The sequence below is a fragment of the Carcharodon carcharias genome, chromosome 7 (genome assembly GCF_017639515.1).
Source record: "Carcharodon carcharias isolate sCarCar2 chromosome 7, sCarCar2.pri, whole genome shotgun sequence".
In the NCBI taxonomy this organism is placed as follows: Eukaryota; Metazoa; Chordata; class Chondrichthyes; order Lamniformes; family Lamnidae; genus Carcharodon; species Carcharodon carcharias.
The window spans coordinates 102,554,182-102,580,568 of NC_054473.1; the positions used below are offsets into that span (position 1 = coordinate 102,554,182).

The window sequence follows — 26,387 nt, forward strand, 5'->3', positions numbered from 1 at the left end:
TTTATTTTCCACAATAACCTTTGATGTAGCACTTTGTCAAATGCCTTCTGGAAATCTAATTACGTTACATCCACTGGTTCCCCTTTATCCACAGCACCTGTTACTTCCTCAAAGAACTCCAATAATTTGGTTAAACATGATTTCCCTTTCACAAAATCATGTTGACTCTGCCTGATGACCTTGAGCTTATCCAAGTGCCCTGCTATAACTTCTTTAATAACAGCTTCTAATATTTTCCCTGTTAAACTAATTGGCCTGTGGTTTCCCACTTTCTATCTCCCTCCCTTTTTGAATAATGGAGTTACATTTGCTTTCTTCCAATCTAATGAGACCTTCCCCGAATCTAGGGAGTTTTGGAAAATTAAAACCAATGCATCAACTATCTCTCTAGACACTTCTTTTAAGACCCTAGGATGAAGCCCATCAGGACCTGGGCACTTGTCAGCCCACAGCTCCAACAATTTACTCTACCACTCCTCTGGTGACTGTAATTTTCCTGACTTCCTTCACCCATTTCCATTTCCTGGTTTATGGCTGCTTCTGGGATGCTACTTGTATCCTTTATAGTGAAGACTGATGCAAAATACCTGTTCAATTCATCTGCCATCTCCTTGTTTTCCATTATCAATTCTCCAGGCTCACTTTCTATAGGACCAGCACTTATTTTGTTAACTCTTTTTAAAAGTATTGATAAAAACTCTTACTGTTTTTATACTTCCAGCTAGCTTTCTCTCATACTCTAATTTTTCCCTCATCAGCCTTTAATCATTCCTTGCTGTCACTTGTATTCTGTCCAGTCTTCTGACCTGCCACCCGTCCTTGCACAATTATATGCTTTTTCTTTAAGTTTGATACTCCCTTTAATCTTTCTAGTTAACCACAGATGGTGTGTCTGTCCCTTAGACATTTTCTTGCTTATTGGAATGTATCTATTCTGTGCACTCTGAAATATCCCTTTTAAATATTAGCCACTGCATCTCTATTAACCTAATTTGCCAATTCACTTTAGCCAGCTCAGCTTTCATGCCCTCATAATTGTCCTTATTTAAGGTTAAAAACATAGGACCTACTCCTCTCTCCCTCAAACTGAATGTAAAATTCAATCATATTATAGTCACGGCCACCTAGGGGTACCTTTACTATGAGATTATTAATTAATCCTATCTCGTTGCTCAATACCAGGTCTACTATAGCCTGCTCTTTGGTTGGCTCCAGACTGTGCTGCGCTAAGAAACTATCCCGAAAACATTCAATATGCTCTCCATCCAGGCTATCTTTGCCCATCTGACTTTTCCAGCTTATATGTAAATTAAAATCTCCCATGATTATCACCATGCCTTTCTGACAAGCTCCAATGATTTCTTCCTTTATGCTCAACCCGACCAGGCGGTTACTGCTTGAGGGCCTGTACACAACTCCCACAAGTGACTTCTTGCCTTTACCAGTTCTCATCTCTACCCAAACTGTTTCTACATCCTGGGTTCCTGAATTTAGGTCATTCCTCTCTATTGTGCTAATACCATCATTAAATAACAGAGCCACCCCTCCACCTTTCCCTCACTTTCTGTCCTTCCTAAATACCCTTGCTATGTCTCCATGGTGAACACATTCCCACTTCTCTGGCTACCACTGATTCTTCCTGCTCCGCCTGTACAAAATCCACTGCTCTATCTTGCTTCTGAATCTCAGAGCCCACTACTCTTACTTCCAGAACTTTTCTGAGTTCTTATCACTGCAATCGCTCTCCTGTTTATCCTCCAAAAATTTGATCTTGTATGTCCAGCCTTTTTACAATAGTAACATCTCAGTTTCCTTCCTTCAACTCTACTTTCCACCTTTCTATCTTTAATAGACTGGCGTCCTTCAGCTTGATCCTTATTACTAACATTTTTCCCATCACTAGGTTTCCTAAATCTCCAACTTCCCTGCTGATTTCCATATGACCCTTTTCCTACTGTTTGTGTGAAATATCATACGTATTGGCTAAAACAGCAGCTTCCCTGAACATTTTGCTTTATCTTTCATCTAAATAAGTCTTGATGTTTACTGGAATACTATTTCTAAATTCTTCGATAATCATAATCTCTCTTATGTTTTCAGAAGACTTGTCTAATTTTAATGCCCTGAACCATCGGTCTCAGATAATTTCTATTTCTCTTGCAAACTCTACAAAAGTCTGATGAGGTCTCTTTCTTACAGTCCTGAATTTCACCTGATAAGTCCAGGGACATGCTCATAAGCATTTAGTATTGCCACCTTTACTATCTCGTAATCTGCAGACTGCTCCTCTGATAAACTAGCATATACATTCATTACTGTACCTAGCAACACGCTCTGTAACATTGTAGTCCAAGCACCCCTTGGCCAATTCAATTTCATAGCCTCCAATATTCTCCCTCCACCTGGACCCCTCCCTCTGGATTCTTACCTTCTCTTGATCTTTTCATTGAGAACTGTCGGCGTGACATTAGTTGTCTCAATTTCTCTGCTCCTCTCACCTATTCTAACCTATCTCTCTCTGAACTTACTGCACTCCGTTCTCTCAGGTTCAGACCTGACATTGTCATCAAACCCGCTGACAAGGGTGGTGCTGTTGTTGTTTGGAGCACTGACCTCTACCTCGCGGAGGCTGAGCGTCAACTCGCAGACGCTTCCTCCTACCTCTCCCTGGACCATGACCCCACCACTTAACATCAAACCATTGTTTCCAGGACTGTCACTGACCTCCTCTGGAGATCTTCCTCCCACAGCTTCCAACCTGATAGTCACCCAACCTCGGACGGCCTGCTTCGACCTCCTACCCAAAATCCACAAACAGGACTGTCCCGGCAGACCGATCATGTCAGCCTGTTCCTGCCCCATGGAACTCACTTCTCGCTATCTTGACTCCCTTCTCTCTCCCCTTGTCCAGTCCCTTCCCACCTACATCCGTGATTCCTCTGACACCTTACGTCACATCAACAATTTCCAGCTCCCTGGCCCCAACCGCCTCCTCTTCACCATGGACGTCCAATCCTTCTACACCTCCATCCCCCACCAGGATGGTCTGAGGGCTCTCAGCTTCTTCCTCAAACAGAGGCCCGAACAATCCCCATCCACCACTACTCTCCTCCGTCTGGCTGAACTTGTTCTCACACTGAACAATTTCTCCTTTAACTCCTCTCACTTCCTCCAAATAAAAGGTTTGCCTATGGATACCCACATGGGCTCCAGCTATGCCTGTCTCTTTATGGGGTATGTGGAACATTTCTTGTTCCAGTCCTACTCCGGCCCCCTCCCACAACTCTTTCTCCGGTACATCGATGATTACTTCGGTGCTGCTTCATGCTCTCATCGGGACCTGGAAAAATGTATTAATTTTGCTTCCAATTTTCACCCCTCCATCATTTCCACATGGTACATCTCTATCAATTCCCTTCCCTTCCTTGACCTCTCTGTCTCAATTTCTGGTGATAGACTGTCCACCAATATCCATTACAAGCCTACCGACTCCCACAGCTACCTCGACTACAGCTCCTCACACTCCGCTTCCTGTAAGGACTCCATCCCATTCTCTCCGTTCCTTCGCCTCCGTCGCATCTGTTCTGATGATGCTACCTTCAAAAACAGTTCCTCTGACATGTCCTCCTTCTTCCTTAACCAAGGTTTTCCACCCACGGTAGTTGACAGGGCCCTCAACCGTGTCTGGCCCATCTCCTGCGCATCCGCCCTCACGCCTTCTCCTCCCTCCCAGAAACATGATAGGGTCACCCTTGTCCTCACTTATCACCCCACCAGCCTCCGCATTCAAAGGATCATCCTTCGCCATTTCTGCCAACTCCAGCATGATGCCACCACCAAACACATCTTCCCTTCACAGCACCCCCCCCCACCCCCGCCTCGGCGGCATTCTGTAGGGATTGTTCTCTCCGTGACACCCTGGTCCACTCCTCCATCACCCCCTACTCCTCAACCCCCACCTACGGCACCTCCCTATGCAAACGCAAAATATGCAGCACCTGCCCCTTCACTTCCTCTCTCCTCACGGTCCAAGGGCCCAAACACTCCTTTCAAGTGAAGCAGCTTTTCACTTGCATTTCCCCCAACTTAGTCTACTGCATTCGTTGCTCCTGGTGCGGTTTCCTCTACATTGAAGAGACCAAACGCAGACTGGGCGACTGCTTTGCAGAACACCTTCGATCTGTCCACAAGAATGACCCAGACCTTCCTGTCGCTTGCAATTTTAACACTCCACCCTGCTCTCTGGCCCTTGTCTGTCCTTGGCTTGCTGCATTGTTCCAGTGAAACTCAACGCAAACTGGAGGAACAGCACCTGATCTTCCAACTAGGCACTTCACAACCTTCCGGACTGAATATTGAGTTCAACAACTTTAGATCTTGAACTCCCTCCTACATCCCCACCCCCTTTCCATTTCTTCCCCCTCCCTTTTGTTTTTTCCAATAATTTATATAGATTTTTCTTTTCCCACCTATTTCCATTATTTTTAAATGTATTCCACCCATGGTTTATTTCACTCCACCCCCACTAGAGCTACCTTGCTCATCCTGCTCTCCAATCTTAATTAGCACATTCTTTTAGATAATATCACCACCTTCAACACCTCTTTGTTCTTTTGTCTGTGACATCTTTGGTTATCTCCTCCTATCACTGCTTGCTTGTCCCAACAACTCCCCCCCCCCCCCCCCCCCCCCCCCCCCCAAACCAGCTTATATTTCACTCCTTTCCTATTTCTACTTAGTTCTGTTGAAGGGTCATGAGGACTCGAAATGTCAACTTTGTTCTTCTCTGCCGATGCTGCCAGACCTGCTGAGTTTTTCCAGGTATTTCTGTTTTTGTTTTCAATTTCATAGCTACCTTTTCAAATGAGGTAAAATACCTTTCAACTCCATCCTCTGTAAATGTAGACCTAAGATTTTTAATTAAATAAAATTCCTCAAAGGAATCGAAGTCCCCACCTGAATCACTATCTCTCCTTTCTTCCTTCATTCTAAGTTTCACTTTAGACAATTCATACTGTCTGGCTCCTTTCTCTCCTTGAAGCTCTCTATCTCTTTCCCTATCTCTTTCCTCAATTGCTGACTTCTCTCTCTCAAGTTGAAGTTCAATTTTTTGCATTTCTATTTCTTGCAATCTTTTTTCCTTTTTCTGCTCTTTTTACCATTGAAGCTTTTTTATTTCTATTTCTTTTAACTGTCCTTTTCTTTTTCAAGCTTTATCATTCCTCTTTCTTTCTACTTTCTTTCTAACTCGAATTTTTTTCATTTCTCTTTCTTTTTCTTCCAATTCAAGCTTTTGCCTTTCTCTATCTCTTTCTATCAAGCTGCTTCATTTGCAACTTAAGTCATACTACCTCCGCTAGTTTAAGGCATCCCTTCCTCCAACTTTAAATGCTACGAAATTCTTACGAAATTCCGCTTTTATCTCTACCTGTACTTCATCTGCTAACTCTCTCAACTAAGTTTTAGTCAGAGATTTCAAACACTCCACAGTCACGTTTCCTCGGCCCAGAAAAGTCTTAGCAATTTCTAAAGTCATTTTGCAGTCCAACCACTTTAAAATCTCTCAACCCAAAACTCCTGAGTTAAGCATTCTTCTCGTACACTTGGATTCACAAACTCCAACCCAATCAAGGAATTTTAATATTCCCACAAAGAGCCCCCAAATTTGTTATGACCACAGCTGCGCAAACCAAATCCCAGATTGAAACTTGACTTACAGGCCATACCCTTTTCTTGTATTTTGAAAACAAGAAGCAAATGTACTGATCTCAGCAGCAAGAAGTCCAGTAACACTTTGGGATTTAAAAATGATTTAAAGTAAAAGTTTTATTAAAAAGAATCAAAGGAAACTTAAGCACACATGATTACAGTTGCACAATTAAAATTAGCCTTACAAAACATTCCCCCAAACACTCCCTACTTAGTCAGACCCTCAAGTAAACACCATTATTAAGGAGGTTATAGCAGGGCACTTAGAAAAGCATAATGTAACAGGAGACTCAACATGGCTTTGTGAAAGGGCAATCACATTTAACTAATTTTAGAGCTTTTTGAGGAAGTAACAAGCAAGGTGGATAAAGGGGAACCTGTAGATGTCTAAAAGGCATTTGATAAGGTGCCACATCAAAGGTTACCTTACTACACCAAAGTAAGTAATGATAATTAGCACAGATAAAGGATTGGTTAGCTAACAGGAAGCAGAAAATAGGGAAAAATGGGTATTTTTCAGGTTGGCAAGCTGTAACAAGTGGAGTGCCACAGGGATCAGTGCTGGGGCCTCAACTATATGCAATCTACATCAATGATTTGGATGAAGGGACTGAACTTATGGTAGCTCAGTTTACTGATGATTCCCTTGTCTATCTGTCTTGGTGTAAAGAGATGGGGCTCAAGCAGAAAGTGGAGTTGAGACCACAGCCAGATCAGCCATGATCTTATTGAATGGAAAAGTAGGCCTGAAGGGCCAAATGGCCAACTCCTGCTCCTAAATCCTAAGTTCCTATGTGCAGTCAAGGTACAACTCTAAATCCTGAGCTCCCTGTTTGATGAGAGATGGAGATTAAGGTGAAGAAGAAAACATGTGCTTATGACAGATGTCAAGTGGATGATGCAATTGAGAACCAGACTGAATGTAAAATGTTCAAAGGGGAAGTGAAAAAGCAAATAAGAGAAGCAAAAAGAGACTGGCAGCTAACATCAAAGGTGATGGAAGCTCGGGGAGGACTGAATGGAGGAGTTCCCGCAAAGTGATCACCTAATCTGTGTTTGGTCTCCCCAATGTAGAGGAGACTGCATCATGAATATAGTAAACTAAATTGAAAGAAGTAGAAGTCAATACTACTTCACCTGGAAGGAGTGTTTGGGGCCTCGGTCAGTGAGGAGAGAGGAGATAAAGGGCAGGTGTTACATCTCCTGCAATTGCATAAAAAGACACCACGGGAAGGGGATGAGGTGTTGGGGAGATAGAGGAGTAGACTGGGGTGTTAGAGTGAACAGTCCTTTATTAACACTGATAGGAGAGGGCAGGGGACGGTGTGATTGGTGGTGTCACATTGGAGCTAGTGGAAATGGTGGAGAATGACCTATTGAATACGGAGGCAGGTGAGGACCCTTGCTTCTGGGACGGAGGAGGAAACAGCTTAAATGCAAGAAATGTGATGGATGCGACCAAAGGCCTGCCAACCCTGGCTGTTGGGGAGAATCCTCAGTTGACAAAAATGTGAGATTTATGGGAAGTGCTAACATTAAACTGAGGGTTGAGTGTGTGAGGATTGATATCTGTTGTCACTTTGCTATACCTCGACATACTGACACCTGGGTCCTGAACACTGCCAAAGCCAATGGAAAATGAGGAGCCTCTGGTGCCATCCTTGGGCTTAAATTTGATATCAATTCACTGCTAGTGTTTGCTGAGAAATCAGCTTGCATCTGGCAATCTGACTGTGAAGCCCTGAAAACCTATAGGAAGCAGAGACATCAGCTAATGTTGCTTTCTTCAGGGCAATCAGAGGGAGCTTTACCCTGCCCCTTCCATACTCAGTCTTGCAGTGCTAACTGTTAGCTCTGATTGCCCAATGGAGGGCAGAGAAAGATACAATTGGAGATCTCACTGGGATGTCTTTCGAATAAACTTTCTTAATCCCGTCTCTCCTAAAGCTGGTGCTGCCTGAGTACATCGTTGGCAGATGTTGGGAGGAGCTAGTGGTGGTGCAGCGGTAATGTCACCAGACTAGTAATCCAGAAGCTCAGGCTCATGGTATGGAGAGTAAGGGTTTAAATCCCATCACAGCAGCTTGTAAAACTTAAATTCAATTAATCAACAAACATCTGAATTGAAAGCAAATGTCAGTAATAGTGCTACAATGAAATTACCACCATTGGTTGTAAAAACCCATCTGGTTCGCTAATGTCCTTTAGGGAAGGAAATCTGCCTTCTTTATCTGCTCTGGCCTAGATGTGACTCTTAACCGCCCTCTGAAATGTTCTAGCAAGCCATTCAGTTCAGGGGCAGCTAGGGATGGGCAACAAATGCTGGCCTTGCCAGTGACATCCACATCCCATTAAAGAATAAAAAGAAAAAAGATTGGCTGTGGAGGACCTTGCAACCAGGCCTGGCCCTGACATTACTCACCTCTGCACATCCCAGTTCCATCAGGTGCCATTCAGTCGTGTTGGATAGGGGGTGCAGATGGGGTGCCCTGAGTTGCAGGGGTATCAGTCATCCCCCTCTGCCTATGTGCTTCAATGAGCAGTGCCATAAGAGGTCAAAACTGCATTCACATCTGCCATGGAGCAGTGTCATGCTCTGACCCACTGCTCTCTTGTGTTTGCATTAGGTGATTCCAGCAAGCTGAAGACTGGATCTCAGCTCACCTCTGCCCTGAAGCTGGCTGGATTTACCGAGATCACTGAGGTAGGGCTGTTTACGGTAAGCCTATACGGTCAGTCCATCTTTTGCCTGAGATCAACTCAGCTGCGGTGCGGCAGAGCAGGGTTTTGGCGGAGGGAGACGGAGTGGGGTTGGAGAGGGGCTGCAGTTGTGCTGGGAAGGGGTGAGGTGACAAGGAAGGGCAATGGGGAGGCTATGATCAGGGCTGACTGCAGTCCTGAAGGCTCAGACTGTTACTGGTGGATCCAGAGGAAATGGGACCTTAGCCCAGTCACTATTCTCCCTGTGTGAGTGGAGACATACAGCCCAACCTTGAGTAACTTCACACCCTGTGTACCACGGAGTTGCAGCAGAAGCACAGGTACATTGTATTCTCCCTCGCCCTGGCTGCAGCACCTTTGGGTTGTCTGTATTGAAGATGTATATACCCACTGAGCTAGTGTGGATGGGGCAGCCATCCCTCTGCTCCACGATAAGTTTATTTGCTTGGAGTAGTTCCTAATTCTCTTCGCACACTCAGCAGCAGTAACTAGATTCACTAACTCTGCTTCTTCACAGATACAAACTGAGTCTTTAACAGCTGAGCAGCTGGGTTCCATCAAACAATCTGTCGGTTACCAGGGTAACAACTTGATAAAGGTGGAGTTGATGGCCAAGAAACCAAACTTTGAAATCGGATCCTCTGCTCAACTGAAACTGTCCTTTGTTAAAAAACCGAAAGCAGTTGGTAGGTGTTGATTCACTGCCTGAAAGCAGATGCCTTTGTGACGTGTGTAAAGGAGTCATGGTTATGGAACAGGACTAATCATTTTCCTGTGTGCTGCTATGTAACCAAGGCAATAAAAGCAGCCTTGCCATTGATACCCCCACCCCAGGAATAAATGAAAACCCAGTTTCTCCCTTTCTTGTCATTCTGGCTGCTGACTCCGAGAGTCCAGCATTGCACACATTGCAGCAGCAGATCAGCTGAGAAATCACAATCATCACTTCAAAGAATATTCTGAATATTTTTAAATATGCTTTGCTCAACATGCGGGGAACTAACAGTTTGAAATGCAGGCAACCAACTTCAAACACGCTCAGGACATGTACGTCATGATGAGATACAGAGTAAAGCTCCTTTATACCATCCCCACCAAACACACCCAGGGCAGATACAGCACGGGGTTAGATAAAGAGTAAAACTCCATCTGCACCGTGTTCATATCTAATAGATTCTGTTGATGGATGTTAAATACCCAGTAATTGAAGGTAACAAGGTGAACAGATGTTGGGTGTTGATTAATTATACTCAGATGTGTATATAAAGAAGAGTGAGCCAGCACTGGGGGTGGGTGAGTTAGTGCGGAGAAGTAAGGTCTGTGGTGAACGATAAACAGTCTCCACTAAAGCATCCTAGTCTCAGTGTCTTCTTCACAACCAGGCTTGGGAATTCTCTGACACACTGTCCCCATCAAACGTTCCCAGGACAGGTAGAGCGTGGTGTTAAATACAGAGTAAATTTCCCTCTTTTATCAGGTATCTGTCTTCCCTGCCACTCTTTATGGGTTTCTCTGGACTGTGTGTTGTCATACCTATGGAGGTCCCTAGCATATACCTCAGTCTACCATTAAGATCAAGCCAGGGATCAATCCTGGTTCAATGAAGAGTGCAGGAGGGCATGCCAGGAGCAGCACCAGGCACACCTAAAAATGAGGTGTCAACCTCGTGAAGCTATAATACAGGACTATTTGTCTGCCAAAACAGTGGAAGCAGCAAGTGGTAGACAGAGCTAAGCGACCCCACAACCAAAGAATCAGATCTAAACTCTGCAGTCTTGCAACATCCAGTCGTGAATGCTGGTGGACAATTAAACAACTCACTGGCGTAGGAGGCTCCATGCATATCCCCATCCTCAATGATGGAGGAGCCCAGCATGTCAGTGCAAAAGATAAGGCTGAAGCATTTAGAATCATTTTCAGCCAGAAGTGCCGAACGGAGGTCCCCAGCTTCACAGATGCCTGTCTTCAGCCAGTTCAATTCACTCAACGTGATATCAAGAAATAGCTGAAGGCACTGGATACTGCAAATGCTATGGGCCCTGACAACATCCAGTTGTCGTAATGAAGACTTGTGCTCCAGAACTTGCCGCGCCCCTAGCCAAGCTGTTCTATTACAGCTCTAACACTCTCATCTACCCAGCTATGTGGAAAATTGTCCAGGCATGTCCTGTGTACACAAATTCAACCCGGCCAAATACCCCCTCATTAGTCTACTCTCAATCATCAGTAAAGTAATGGAAGAGGTCATCAACAACACTATCAAGTGATATATTTGTTAACTTACATAGCAATGATCTCATGAATGCTCAGTTTAGGTCCTGCCAGGGCCACTCAGCTCCTGACCTCATTACAGCCTTGGTTCAAACATGGACAAAAGAGCTGAACTCCCGAGGTGAGAGTGAGTGGCACTGTGCGGTGAGCTACCTGAGAGAGGTTAGTTTGAAGGTGTCAGACAGATGTGTCAGATTATTTCCTAGCAAGGTAAGAATGTTATAAAAACAAAAAACTGCGGATGCTGGAAATGTAAAACAAAAACAAAAACAGAATTACCTGGAAAAACTCAGCAGGTCTGGCAGCATCGGCGGAGAAGAAAAGAGTTGACGTTTCGAGTCCTCGAAACGTCAACTCTTTTCTTCTCTGCCGCAGGTAAGAATGTTGTCTGGTGTCTGGAGGTTCAAGATCAATAAGGGAGAGCCTTCCCACGGTACCTTCCCATGCAATCGCGGGAGATGTAACACCTGCCCTTTTACCTTCTCTCTCCTCACTGTCCAAAGCCCCAAATGCTCCTTCCAGATGAAGGAGTGATCTACATGTATTTCTTTCAATTTAGTCTACCGTACTCACTGCTCACTATGCAGTCTCCTCTACACTGGGGAGACCAAATGCAGATTGGGTGACTGCTTTACAGAACACCTCCGCTAAACCCGCAAGCATGACCTCTGACCTTCCAGCTGCCTGCAATTTTAATTCTCCACCTTGCTCTCATGCTCACGTTTCTATCCCCAACTTGCTGCGGTGTACCAGTGAAGCTCAGTGCAAGCTCGAGGAACAGCACCTCATCTTCCGATTAGGCACTTTACAGTCTTCTGAACTGAACACTGAGTTCAACAATTTTACACTCTAATGTCTTTCCCCGTGCCCATTTTGTCTGTTTCCCTTTGCCGCTTTTAGTCTTCATTTTGTTTTCCTCGTTTTTGCTTTTGGATGGCAGCTGGTTGTAATTCTGCCATTCTCTGGATACATCTTCTGTTTCTTTACTTGCCCCATTCCCTCTCCTTTTGGTTCTGTCCCATCGACTCTTTATTGTTTAATCTCTCCCATTTTCTGCTATATCAGAGACCTTCACTTCTTCTCCTCCCTCCCCATATCACGTTTATAAAAGTTGTTATATCTAATTTTTCCCAGTCCTGTTGAAAGTTCACGACCTGAAATGTTAACTCTGTTTCTCTCTCCACTGTTGCTGCCAGACCTGCTGAGTATTTCCAGCGTTTTCTGTTTTTATTATATAAGAGAGAGCTTTGTACTCGTTTTATGTAGTGTGGGTGTGAATGAAGTAGTATTGTGTCTGTCCATAACTGCTAGGTCATTGCAGGTGGTCAGATGCTGAGAATGAGTGAGGTGTGAAGTCAGGCTAACCCGTGGATCTTGATGTTACAGAGAAACCTCAGCTGGACCTCAATACGAGAAAAGCCTGGACACTGTCAGCCACAGACATGAATGACGATGATGTGGTGAGCTCACCTTTTCAGACTCTGCATGATTCCCTGTACTTCTGGTCTCCCAGAGCCCTAGTTGGGGGGGAGGGGATGTAAAATTGCCCTGGCCCTGCTCCTGCCCTAGAGGTCCAGGTAAAAGAAGGCCCAAGGATGGTGATGTCCCTCTAATCTTTGTGCTTACTCTCAGTGCTGTTCCCTCCTAGCTCGTCCAACTCTCCTGTATGGGGAATTGCAGCATATAGCGTGATGTACCATGTGGAGAGCGAGCTTGTGTTAACCAGCTCTCTGTCACAGGCCTCACAAGCAGCCATGGAGGATCCTGCAGACAACACTGAGTAGGATCAGTGGTACAGCTAGTTCTGGTGTGATGGCTTGAATTCAACTTTCTGACCTGGGGAAAGAGCTACGAGTCAAACCAAGCTGAGACTACGTTAAGCTAATGCAGATTGAACATCCTTTATCTGTAAATCTGAAAACCAAACACATCCAAAAGCTACATTTTTTTTTTAAACCTCATCGACCTTTAGCATGGGAAGTCTACACAGTTTGTGTTTGCCCACGCTGTTTATCTGTATTTATTATTCGCTGATACATCTTACTTTTCTAGCCATTTTATTTACTTTAGACCATAGCTAGTCAGGGCTTAGCCTATTGTAATGTAAGTTTAAATGCAGAATCCAAAAACTGAAATTATATGAAATCCGAAATGCATACAACCCCAAGGGCTTTAGATAAAGAAAATCTGACCTATATTAACTTTTACTGAACCTTTACAGATCACAAGTTAATCTCAGTTGGAGAATTGTATAATTCTGGGAACCAAACTGGATGGGTCTCAAGGCTTGAACAGTGTTTTACTAGAATGGTACCGGGGTGTAAGACTTGCGCCAAATGGAGAGACTGGAGAAGCTGGGATTGTTCTCCTTGGAGTAGAGAAGGCTTGGAGGGATTTAATGGTGGTGTTCAAAGTTATTCAGGATTTGGATAGATTAAATAAAAAGGGATTGTTTCAACTGCTAGGGAGGTTAATAACTAAAAGACACATTTCAGATAATTAGCAGGGGAGAGGGTGAAAACAGATTGAATAGCAACTGGTAAAACTGATTTGGATAAATATTTGGAAAGGAAACATTTACAAGGCTTTGAGGAAAGAGTAGAAAAAGGGGAATTCATATGCACATTGGCTGCTACTCCCTGGCCTTGAGTTTCTCTGCTCCAATTCAGCTTCACTGATAGTCAGATGAATTGTTTGACTTTCACCAGTGCCTCCTGGAATTCAGCCAGTTGGAGATGGTCTGGACCTCCATGCATTCTCCTCTAACCCGTCGTGACTGATGAGGATTGTCCCCAATCTCACAGGCTGCACTTGGGGACAGGTTTAATGCAGATTAAATTGCCTGATGATTCCAGTGTCTCCACCATCTGTTTGATACTGAATTTAGGAAACTCCAGTGAAATCCTGATGACCTCCCCTAGCTGTTTAATGCCATCCCTTAGTCCAGCACTGCCACTGTACCATTCCTTCCCTACACTGAATCTACATTGACCGTCAGCTCCCTCCCTCACTCCTCCCTAATATTGCTGACTCTTTAACTGCTTGCTGAAGTGACCAAGCAAGCCACTCAGTTGTGGCAGCTTGCAATGGGTAATAAATGCCAGCCTTGCCAGCAACATCCATACCCTGAGAATGGATTAAAAACACTCCTCCATCCAGCCAACCAAAAGGCACCCACCAGCTAGGTGGATAAATCACCCAGTGAACTCAGAGCTCTGTCACCAATGAATGCGCTCAGAGATTGGTGACCTGGGATTGTGGGGAGATCCTAGTGTTTACCCAGGATTGGTGGGCAGAGTCAGGCGTTCACCCGGGATTGGGAGGCAGTTCCTGCTATTTAGTTTAAAACTGGATGATTGTTAAATACTGAATCACCTATAATCAGCATTGAGAACAGCCTTGAGCGAACACCAGATGGCTTCACAGCTCTGCACAGGCACTGCACAGGTCTATAGGCTCAAAGGCCCATCTGTCTGACTGCTGGCTATGGGAGTGAAGTGATGTTAATAGTCTAGGAATCCATGGACTTTGCTCAGAATCCACCATGGCAGTTTGAGTCTGTGAATTAGAGAAGCTGTAAAAACCTATCTGGTTCACTGTTGTTCTTTCAAGGAGGGAATCAGGCTGTACAATAGGAAGGGTAGAAGCTGTACTGAGTGACAACTCAGCCATGTATCTCTGCCTTTCGCCAGGATCTCATTGATTCTGATGAACTGTTGGATGAAGCTGATTTGAAGAAACCCGATCCGGCCTCGCTTCGAGCAATGGACTGCGGAGAGGGCAAGAAAAAGAAACGGGCCTGTAAAAACTGGTCAGTGTCTCACACTCCCATCATCCACTGGAAAATAGTGATCATAATACAATTCAATTCATATGAAGTTTGAAAGCGACATATTCCAATCACAAACAAGACTTTTTGCGCCAACTGGATACGTATGAGGGGAGAGCTTGCTAAGATTGATTGGTAAATAAACTAAAAGGTATGACGGTAAATAAAAAGTGGGAAACATTTAAAGAAACAATTCAAAATGTCACAAAAAATACATCCATTGAAAAACAAAAACTGAGAAGGATCGATCTTAGAAAGATCGATCCATGGCTTACTCAGTGTTTAAGGATAGTATTTTTAAAATTCGTTCACGGGATGTGGGCGTCGTTGGCTAGGTCAGCATTTATTGTCCATCCCTAATTGCCTTTGAGAAAGTGGTGGTGAGCTGTCTTCTTGAACCCCTGTTGTCCATATGGTGTAGGTACACCCACAGTGCTGTTAGAGTGTTCCAGGATTTTGATCCAGCGACAGTGAAGGAACGGTGATATATTTCCAAGTCAGGATGGTGAGTGGCTTGGAGGAGAACTTGCAGGTGGTGAGGTTCCCATGTATCTGCTGCCCTTGTCCTTCTAGATGGAAGAAGTCCCTCTGTTGCTGCACCTCCTTTAGAGGCTCTCCCTTTATTTTATACACTCTCTCCATTTTCTTCCTGCCAAAATTGAATCACCTCACTCTTCTCTGCATTGAATTTCATCTGCCACTTGTCTGTCCAATCCATCAACATGTCTATGTCCTTTTGAAGTTTAAGACTATCCTCATCACAGTTGACAACATCTTCCATCTTTGTATCATCTGCAAATTTTGAAATGATGCCCTGAACATCACAGTCTAGGTCATTGATATATATCAGGAAGAGTAAGGGTCCCAACACTGACCCATGAGGAATTCCACTACAGACCTTCCTCCAATCTGAAAGACAACCATTTATCAGTACTCTCTGTTTCCTGTCACTCAGCCAATTTCTTCTCCAAGTGCCTACTTTCCCTTTTATTCCATGAGGTAGAATTTTGCTCCTAGATCTGTTGTGTGGCACTGTATCAAACGCCTTTTGAAAATCCTTTCAATTCTCAACCCGAGAAGGTTGTGGATGCTCCATCATTGAGTATGTTCAAGGCTGGGACAACAGATTGTTTGTCTCAGGGAATCGAGGGATAAGGGGAGTCGGTGGGAAAGTAGAGTTGAGACTGAAGATCAGTCACAATCATATTGAATGGTGCAGCAGGCTCAATAGGCTGTATTGTTGACTCGTGCTCCAATTTCTTATGTTCTTATCTAACACTATTAAAACTGGTCAGTCTCTCATACTCCTATAATCTTTCACTGGTAACAGAGAATCTAACCATCTCCCCTTGGCATTACCATCACTGAATCCCCAACTATTAACATGGTGGGGGTTACATTTGACGAGAAACTGAACTGGGCCAGCCATTTAAATACTGTGGCTACAAGAGCAGGCCAGAGGCTGGGAATCCTATGGTGAGTAACTCATCACCTGACTCCCCATGGCCTGTTGTTACGAGTGGTTCCTGGGCAAGGCCCCCAATTAGTTAACTTCCCAAATGGGTCCCCAGTTTTATTCCGCCCTGGGTGAGGAAGAGTGAGCTGGCTCCCCTTCTTTATTCGACCCCTTCGGATGGTTGCACAAGGTTAATTTAAAAGGGATCCTTTTCCCTGTGGATATCATTTCCCAGTTCAAATGTCTTTATTTTTTAGAAGGAGCCGATTTAACCAGGCTGTCTTGAGTCAAGGACAGAGTAAGTTTCTTTGTCACTAAAAACCCCCCAAAAGTAATAAAAAATGCAGCACTCATGTACACAGACCCAAAATGAGAAGTTAGGAGTCTAGATAAAAGTTTAAAAAAAAAATACAAATCTGTTTTTGGCTTGTCTGTGAGGTGTACATGGCAAAACATTATGGCTGTTAAGTTGGGTGATTCTGGTAGAGCTGACTTTGGCAGTTTAGCAGTTGGTTTGGAGACAATTGGCTTTGCAGGATAGCTGATGAAAATAGCCTATTTGCTTTTTGGTTATGGCTTCTGCAGAGGGAGAGATCACCTGCAGCTGCAAGGGTGACGAGTTCGTTGAGCACTGCTCTGCAGTTAGCTTTTTAACCCATTTTCCCTGTGTATTCCTGTAAGGCGGGGGGCGGTGGTGGGAAAGAGGGGAACCATGTCTTGCACAGAGAGTCTGTTTTATTTCACCTCTGACCATTTTACAAATTCTGAAATAGGAATCAACAGGAGATGGATTTTAGATGTTTGCTGAGACGTAGTAATCAGTCTTTGTCTCCGCAACCACAGGAAATTAAAGTTCAGTCTTTGGCATCTTTCCTATCCACCTTTCAAGTGTTTATGCTCGAAGGAGGCCATGAAAGCTTTTCAGGTGCAACATTCCATGTTCTCTCAAGACAAGCCTGTCAGTATAATCTATACACAAACTTTCTAGAATGTGGTCACTTTGCATTATCAGCCATCTTTTGCTCAGTGTGCTTGCTTGTATTTCTTTAAAAAACATATAAGTCTTCCTTAAAAGTTCAATATGCCCATAAGTAATCTTTGGCTGGAGTTGGCACTTCAGACACTGTCCACCATCGACAAGGCACAAGTCAGGAGTGTGATGGAATACTCTCCACTTGCCTGGATGAATGCAGCCTCAACAACACTCGAAGAGCTCAACAGCATCTAGAAAAAAGCAACCTGTTTGATCGGCACTCCATTCATCACCTTCTGCATTCACTCCCTCCACCACTGATGCGCAGCTTCAGCAGTGTGTACCATCTGCAAAATGCACTGCAGCAACTCACCACAGCTCCTATGACAGCACCTTCCAAATGAGCGCCCTCCATCACCTAGGACAAGGGCAGCAGACACATGGGAACATCACCACCTGGAGGTTCCCCTCCAAGTCACTCACTATCCTGACTTGGAAATATATTGCCGTACCTTCACTTGTTGCTGGATCAAAATCCTGGAACTCCCTCCCTTGCAGTACTGTGGGTGTACCTACACCATATTGACTGAAGAGGTTCAAGAAGGCAACTCACCACCACCTTCTTAAGGATAATTGGGGTTGGACAATAAATGCTGACCTAGCCAACGACACCCACGTCCCGTAAAAGAATTAAGCATGACCTACCCTTGATCACCTCTCCTTCCTTCACCCTCTGGACCTCCCTTTATCAGGTTGTTATGTCATTCTGCTGAGTGTATCAGAGCATGTTGAGTCTGGGTAATAACCAATTTTTTTTATATTGATTGATTTAGTTAATACATATGAGTTAATCATTCCTTATTACTAAAATGAGCTGAAAAGTAACTCCCAGTCTGTGTTTCAGCACCTGTGGGCTGGCTGATGAATTGGGTGGAAAAGGATCCAAAGGTGTGAAGACACCACAGGTGAAATCATCTTGTGGAAGTGTGAGTATCCCCAAGGTGCCAGGCGTGGCAGCCAATCAATCTCCAGCATGCAATTACAGGAAAGAATAGTGGAGTATGTGCAAAGCCTCCCAGTAACTGTTTCCCGCAGCTTGTTACACTGATGTAAATTTTCTCAACTTGTTTCCCAGCTGTCTCTTTCCCCTTCTCTCATTGCACTGGGGTCTCTTTCCCCCTCTCTCATTACACTGGGGCTTCTTTCCCCTTCTCTCGTTACGCTGGGGTCACTTTCTCTTTCTCTCATTACGCTGGGGTCTCTTTCTCTTTCTCTCGTTACTCTGGGGTCTCTTTCCCCTTCTCTCGTTACGCTGGGGTCTCTTTCCCCTTCTCTCGTTACGCTGGGGTCTCTTTCCCCTTCTCTCGTTACACTGGGGTCACTTTCCCCTTCTCTCGTTACACTGGGGTCACTTTCCCCTTCTCTCGTTACACTGGGGTCTCTTTCCCCTCCTCTCCTTACACCTGGGTCTCTTTCCCCTTCTCTCGTTACACCGGGGCCACTTTCCCCTTCTGTCATTAAACTGGGGTCTCTTTTCCTTTCTCTCTTTACACTGGGATCTCTTTCCACTTCTCTCGTTACACTGGGATCTCTTTCCCCTTCTCTCGTTACACTGTGATCTCTTTCCCCTTCTCTCGTTACACTCGGATCTCTTTCCCCTTCGTTCGTTACACTTGTGCCACTTTCCCTTTCTCTCGTTAGACTGGGGACACTTTTCCCCTACTCTCGTTACACTGGGTTCATTTTCCCCTTCTCTCGTTACGCTGGGATCTCTTTCCCCTTCTCTCGTTACACTGGGGCCACTTTCCCCCTCTCTTGTTACACTGGAGTCTCTTTTCCCTTCTCTCGTTACACTTTCCCCTTCTCTCGTTACACTGAGGCCACTTTCCCCTTCTCTTGTTACACTGGTGTCTCTTTCCCCTTCTCTTGTTCCACTGGTGTCTCTTTGCCCTTCTCTCGTTACACTGGGGCCACTTTCCCCTTCTCTCGTTACACTGGGGTCTCTTTCCCCTTCTCTCGTTACACTTTCCCCTTCTCTCGTTACACTGGGATCTCTTTCCCCTTCTCCCATTACACTGGGATCTCTTTCCCCTTCTCTCGTTACACTCGGATCTCTTTCCCCTTCGTTTGTTACACTGGGGTCTCTTTCCCTTTCTCTTGTTACACTGAGGCCACTTTCCCCTACTCTCGTTACACTGGGGTCATTTTCCCCTTCTCTCGTTACACTTTCCCCTTCTCTCGTTACACTGGGGTCTCTTTCCCTTTCTCTCGTTACACTGGAGCAACTTTCCACTTCTCTCGTTACGCTGGGGCCACTTTCCCCTTTTCTCGTTACACTGGGGCCACTTTCCCCTTTTCTCCTTACACTGGGGCCACTTTCCCCTTCTCTCGTTACACTGGGGCCACTTTCCCCTTCTCTCATTACACTGGGGCCACTTTCCCCTTGTCTGGTTATAACGGGGTCTCTTTTCCCTTCCCTCATTACACTGGGGCCTCTTTCCCTGTTTCCCGTTACACTGGGGCCTCTTTCCCCGTCTCTCGTTTCACTGGAGTCTCTTTCCCCCTCTCTTGTTACACTGGGGTTTCTTTCCCCGTCTCTCGTTACACGGGGGTCTCTTTCCACTTCTGCCGTTACACTGGGCTCTCTTTCCCCTTCTCTCGTTACACTTTGCTCTCTTTCACCTTCTCTCGTTACACTGGGCTCTCTTTCCCCTTCTCTCGTTACACTGTAGTCTCTTTCCCCTTCTCTCGTTACACTGAGGCTTCTTTCCCCGTCTCTCGTTACGCTGGGGTCTCATTCCCCTTCTTTCGTTACACTGGGGTCTCTTTTCCCTTCTCTGGTTACACTGGGGCCTCTTTCCCCTTCTCTCGTTACACTGGGGCCTCTTTCCCCATTTCTCGTTACACTGGGGCCTCTTTCCCCATCTCTCGTTGCACTGGGGTCTCTTTTCCCTTCTTTCGTTACACTGGGCTTTCTTTTCCCTTCTCTCGTTACACTGGGGTCTCTTTCCCCTCCTCTCATTACACCTGGGTCTCTTTCCCCTTCTCTCATTAAACTGGGGTCTCTTTTCCTTTCTCTCTTTACACTGGGATCTCTTTCCACTTCTCTCGTTACAGTCGGATCTCTTTCCCCTTTTCTCGTTACACTGGGGTCTCTTTCCCCTTCTCTCCTTACACTTGGCCCACTTTATCCTTCTCTCGTTAATCTGGGGTCTCTTTCCCTTCTCTTGTTACACTTTACCCTTCTCTCGTTACACTGTGATCACTTTCCCCTTCTCTCGTTACACTGTGATCTCTTTCCCCTTCTCTCGTTACACTCGGATCTCTTTCCCCTTCGTTCGTTACACTTGTGCCACTTTCCCCTTCTCTCGTTAAACTGGGGTCTCTTTTCTCTTCTCTCGTTACACTTTCCCCTTCTCTCGTTACACTGAGGCCACTTTCCCCTTCTCTTGTTACACTGGTGTCTCTTTCCCCTTCTCTCGTTACACTGGGGCCACTTTCCCCTTCTCTCGTTACACTGGGGTCTCTTTCCCCTTCTCTCGTTACACTTTCCCCTTCTCTCTTTACGCTGGGATCTCTTTCCACTTCTCTCGTTACACTGGGATCTCTTTCCCCTTCTCTCGTTACACTGGGATCTCTTTCCCCTTCTCTCATTGCACTGGGATCTCTTTCCCCTTCTCTCGTTACACTCGGATCTCTTTCCCCTTCGTTTGTTACACTGGGGTCTCTTTCCCTTTCTCTCGTTACACTGAGGCCACTTTCCCCTACTCTCGTTACACTGGAATCATTTTCCCCTTCTCTCGTTACACTTTCCCCTTCTCTCGTTACACTGGGGTCTCTTTCCCTTTCTCTCGTTACACTGGAGCAACTTTCCACTTCTCTCGTTACACTGGGGCCACTTTCCCCTTTTCTCGTTACACTGGGGCCACTTTCCCCTTCTCTCGTTACACTGGGGCCACTTTCCCCTTCTCTCATTACACTGGGGCCACTTTCCCCTTGTCTGGTTATAACGGGGTCCCTTTTCCCTTCCCTCATTACACTGGGGTCTCTTTCCCCTTCACTCGTTACAGTGGGGTCTCTTTCCCCTTCACTCGTTACACTGGGGTCTCTTTCCCCTTCTCTCGTTACGCTGGGGTCTCTTTCCCCTTCTCTCGTTACACTGGGGTCTCTTTCCCCTTCCCTCCTTTCACTGGGGTCTCTTTCCCCTTCTCTCGTTACACTGGGGCTTCTTTCCCCGTTTCCCGTTACACTGGGGCCTCTTTCCCCGTCTCTCGTTACACTGGAGTCTCTTTCCCCCTCTCTCGTTACACTGGGATCTCTTTCCACTTCTCCCGTTACACTGGGCTCTCTTTCCCCTTCTCTCGTTACACTTTGCTCTCTTTCACCTTCTCTCATTACACTGGGCTCTCTTTCCCCTTCTCTCGTTACACTGTAGTCTCTTTCCCCTTCTCTCGTAACACTGAGACCTCTTTCCCCTTCTCTCGTTACGCTGGGGTCTCTTTCCCCTTCCCTGGTTGCACTGGGGTCTCTTTCCCTCCCCCTCTCGTTACACTGGGGTCTCTTTCCCTCCCCCCTCTCGTTACACTGTGGTCTCTTTCCCCTTCTCTCATTACACTGGGGTCTCTTTCTCCTTCTCTCGTTACGCTGGGGTCTCTTTCTCCTTCTCTCATTACGCTGGGGTCTCTTTCTCTTTCTCTCGTTACGCTGGGGTCTCTTTCCCTTTCTCTCGTTACACTGGAGCAACTTTCCACTTCTCTCGTTACACTGGGGCCACTTTCCCCTTCTCTCATTACACTGGCGCCACTTTTCCCTTTTCTCGTTACACTGGGGCCACTTTTCCCTTTTCTCGTTACACTGGGGCCACTTTCCCCTTCTCTCGTTACACGGGGGCCACTTTCCCCTTCTCTCGTTACACTGGGTTCACTTTCCCCTTCTCTCATTACACTGGGGCCACTTTCCCCTTGTCTGGTTATAACGGGGTCTCTTTTCCCTTCCCTCATTACACTGGGGCCTCTTTCCCCGTTTCCCGTTACACTGGGGCCTCTTTCCCCGCCTCTCGTTACACTGGAGTCTCTTTCCCCCTCTCTTGTTACACTGGGGTTTCTTTCCCCTTCTCTCGTTACACTGGGCTCTTTTTCCCCTTCTCTCGTTACACTGTAGTCTCTTTCCCCTTCTCTCGTTACACTGAGGCCTCTTTCCCCGTCTCTCGTTACGCTGGGGTCTCATTCCCCTTCTTTCGTTACACTGGGGTCTCTTTTCCCTTCTCTCGTTACACTGGGGTCTCTTTTCCCTTCTCTCGTTCCACTGGGGTCTCTTTCCCCTCCTCTCCTTACACTGGGGTCTCTTTACCCGTCTCTCGTTACACTGGTGTCTCTTTACCCTTCTCTCGTTACACTGGGGTCACTTTACCCTTCTCTCGTTACACTGAGGCCTCTTTCCCCTTCTCTCGTTACACTGGGGCCTCTTTCCCCTTCCCTCGTTACGCCGGGGTATCTTTCCCTTTCTCTCGTTACGCTGGGCTCTCTTTCTCTTTTCTCTCGTTACACTGGGGTCTCTTTCCCCTTCTCTCGTTACACTGGGGTCTCTTTCCCCTTCTCTCGTTACACTTGGGTCTCTTTCCCCTTCTCTCGTTACACTGGGGTCTCTTTCCCCTCCTCTCCTTACACCTGGGTCTCTTTCCCCTTCTCTCGTTACACCGGGGCCACTTTCCCCTTCTCTCATTAAACTGGGGTTTCTTTTCCTTTCTCTCTTTACACTGGGATCTCTTTCCACTTCTCTCGTTACACTGGGATCTCTTTCCCTTTTTCTCGTTGCACTGGGGTCTCTTTCCCCTTCTCCCCTTACACTTGGCCCACTTTATCCTTCTCTCGTTACACTGGGATCTCTTTCCCCTTCTCTCGTTACACTGTGATCTCTTTCCCCTTCTCTCGTTACACTCGGATCTCTTTCCCCTTCGTTCGTTACACTTTTGCCGCTTTCCCTTTCTCTCGTTAGACTGGGGACACTTTTCCCCTACTCTCGTTACACTGGGTTCATTTTCCCCTTCTCTCGTTACACTGGGATCTCTTTCCCCTTCGTTTGTTACACTGGGGTCTCTTTCCCTTTCTCTCGTTACACTGGGATCTCTTTCCCCTTCTCTCGTTACACTGGGGCTACTTTCCCCTTCTCTCGTTACACTGGGGCCACTTTCCCCTTCTCTCGTTGCACTGGGGTGTCTTTCTCCTTCTCTCGTTACACTTTCCCCTTCTCTCTACGCTGGGATCTCTTTCCACTTCTCTCGTTACACTGGGAACTCTTTCCCCTTCTCTCGTTACACTGGGACCTCTTTCCCCTTTTCTCGTTTCGCTGGGGTCTCTTTCCCCTCCTCTCGTTACACTTGGCCCACGTTATCCTTCTCTCGTTACACTGGGGTCTCTTTGCCTTCTCTTGTTACACTTTCCCCTTCTCTCGTTACACTGGGATCTCTTTCCCCTTCTCCCATTACACTGGGATCTCTTTCCCCTTCTCTCGTTACACTCGGATCACTTTCCCCTTCGTTTGTTACACTGGGGTCTCTTTCCCTTTCTCTCGTTACACTGAGGCCACTTTCCCCTACTCTCGTTACACTGGGGTCATTTTCTCCTTCTCTCGTTACACTTTCCCCTTCTCTCGTTACACTGGGGTCTCTTTCCCTTTCTCTCGTTACACTGGATGAACTTTCCACTTCTCTCGTTACACTGGGGCCACTTTCCCCTTCTCTCGTTACACTGGGGCCACTTTTCCCTTCTCTCGTTACACTGGGGCCACTTTTCCCTTTTCTCGTTACACTGGGGCCACTTTCCCCTTCTCTCGTTACACTGGGGCCACTTTCCCCTTCTCTCATTACACTGGGGCCACTTTCCCCTTGTCTGGTTATAACGGGGTCTCTTTTCCCTTCCCTCATTACACTGGGGCCTCTTTCCCCGTTTCCCGTTACACTGGGGCCTCTTTCCCCGCCTCTCGTTACACTGGAGTCTCTTTCCCCCTCTCTTGTTACACTGGGGTTTCTTTCCCCGTCTCTCGTTACACAGGGGGTCTCTTTCTACTTCTGCCGTTACACTGGGCTCTCTTTCCCCTTCTCTCGTTACACTTTGCTCTCTTTCACCTTCTCTCGTTACACTGGGCTCTTTTTCCCCTTCTCTCGTTACACTGTAGTCTCTTTCCCCTTCTCTCGTTACACTGAGGCCTCTTTCCCCGTCTCTCGTTACGCTGGGGTCTCATTCCCCTTCTTTCGTTACACTGGGGTCTCTTTTCCCTTCTCTCGTTACACTGGGGTCTCTTTTCCCTTCTCTCGTTCCACTGGGGTCTCTTTCCCCTCCTCTCCTTACACTGGGGTCTCTTTACCCGTCTCTCGTTACACTGGTGTCTCTTTACCCTTCTCGTTACACTGGGGTCTCCTTACCCTTCTCTCGTTACACTGGGGTCTCTTTCCCCTCCTCTCCTTACACCTGGGTCTCTTTCCCCTTCTCTCGTTACACCGGGGCCACTTTCCCCTTCTGTCATTAAACTGGGGTCTCTTTTCCTTTCTCTCTTTACACTGGGATCTCTTTCCACTTCTCTCGTTACACTGGGATCTCTTTCCCCTTTTCTCGTTACACTGGGGTATTTTTCCCCTTCTCTCCTTACACTTGGCCCACTTTATCCTTCTCTCGTTACACTGGGATCTCTTTCCCCTTCTCTCGTTACACTGTGATTTCTTTCCCCTTCTCTCGTTACACTCGGATCTCTTTCCCCTTCGTTCGTTACACTTGTGCCACTTTCCCTTTCTCTCGTTAGACTGGGGGCACTTTTCCCCTACTCTCGTTACACTGGGTTCATTTTCCCCTTCTCTCGTTACGCTGGGATCTCTTTCCCCTTCTCTCGTTACACTGGGGCCACTTTCCCCTTCTCTTGTTACACTGGAGTCTCTTTTCCCTTCTCTCGTTACACTTTCCCCTTCTCTCGTTACACTGAGGCCACTTTCCCCTTCTCTTGTTACGCTGGTGTCTCTTTCCCCTTCTCTTGTTCCTCTGGTATCTCTTTGCCCTTCTCTCGTTACACTGGGGCCACTTTCCCCTTCTCTCGTTACACTGGGGTCTCTTTCCCCTTCTCTCGTTACACTTTCCCCTTCTCTCGTTACACTGGGATCTCTTTCCCCTTCTCCCATTACACTGGGATCTCTTTCCCCTTCTCTCGTTACACTCGGATCTCTTTCCCCTTCGTTTGTTACACTGGGGTCTCTTTCCCTTTCTCTTGTTACACTGAGGCCACTTTCCCCTACTCTCGTTACACTGGGGTCATTTTCCCCTTCTCTCGTTACACTTTCCCCTTCTCTCGTTACACTGGGGTCTCTTTCCCTTTCTCTCGTTACACTGGAGCAACTTTCCACTTCTCTCGTTACGCTGGGGCCACTCTCCCCTTTTCTCGTTACACTGGGGCCACTTTCCCCTTTTCTCCTTACACTGGGGCCACTTTCCCCTTCTCTCGTTACACTGGGGCCACTTTCCCCTTCTCTCATTACACTGGGGCCACTTTCCCCTTGTCTGGTTATAACAGGGTCTCTTTTCCCTTCCCTCATTACACTGGGGCCTCTTTCCCTGTTTCCCGTTACACTGGGGCCTCTTTCCCCGTCTCTCGTTACACTGGAGTCTCTTTCCCCCTCTCTTGTTACACTGGGGTTTCTTTCCCCGTCTCCCCTTACACTTGGCCCACTTTATCCTTCTCTCGTTACACTGGGATCTCTTTCCCCTTCTCTCGTTACACTGTGATCTCTTTCCCCTTCTCTCGTTACACTCGGATCTCTTTCCCCTTCGTTCGTTACACTTGTGCCGCTTTCCCTTTCTCTCGTTAGACTGGGGACACTTTTCCCCTACTCTCGTTACACTGGGTTCATTTTCCCCTTCTCTCGTTACACTGGGATCTCTTTCCCCTTCGTTTGTTACACTGGGGTCTCTTTCCCTTTCTCTCGTTACACTGGGATCTCTTTCCCCTTCTCTCGTTACACTGGGGCTACTTTCCCCTTCTCTCGTTACACTGGGGCTACTTTCCCCTTCTCTCGTTACACTGGGGCCACTTTCCCCTTCTCTCGTTGCACTGGGGTGTCTTTCTCCTTCTCTCGTTACACTTTCCCCTTCTCTCTTTACGCTGGGATCTCATTCCACTTCTCTCGTACAGTGGGAACTCTTTCCCATTCTCTCGTTATACTGGGACCTCTTTCCCCTTTTCTCGTTTCACTGGGGTCTCTTTCCCCTCCTCTCGTTACACTTGGCCCACTTTATCCTTCTCTCGTTACACTGGGGTCTCTTTGCCTTCTCTTGTTACACTTTCCCCTTCTCTCGTTACACTGGGATCTCTTTCCCCTTCTCCCATTACACTGGGATCTCTTTCCCCTTCTCTCGTTACACTCGGATCACTTTCCCCTTCGTTTGTTA

At 46.4% G+C, this 26,387-nt stretch overlaps 1 protein-coding gene across 2 annotated transcripts in view; it reads left to right on the forward strand.

Moving 5' to 3' along the window:
* The window catches only part of ciapin1 (cytokine induced apoptosis inhibitor 1), a 171,515-nt gene that overhangs the window by 8,325 nt on the left and 136,803 nt on the right, over nucleotides 1-26,387 (forward strand). Inside the window, exons 4-8 of one of the 2 annotated variants that reach the window (XM_041192448.1) lie at nucleotides 8,337-8,428; nucleotides 8,948-9,116; nucleotides 12,088-12,161; nucleotides 14,394-14,512; nucleotides 17,864-17,945. In XM_041192448.1, coding sequence (XP_041048382.1) covers nucleotides 8,337-8,428; nucleotides 8,948-9,116; nucleotides 12,088-12,161; nucleotides 14,394-14,512; nucleotides 17,864-17,945 — 536 coding nt within the window. The remainder of the gene's footprint in view (nucleotides 1-8,336; nucleotides 8,429-8,947; nucleotides 9,117-12,087; nucleotides 12,162-14,393; nucleotides 14,513-17,863; nucleotides 17,946-26,387) is intronic. The other variant, XM_041192449.1, reaches the window with a different exon arrangement.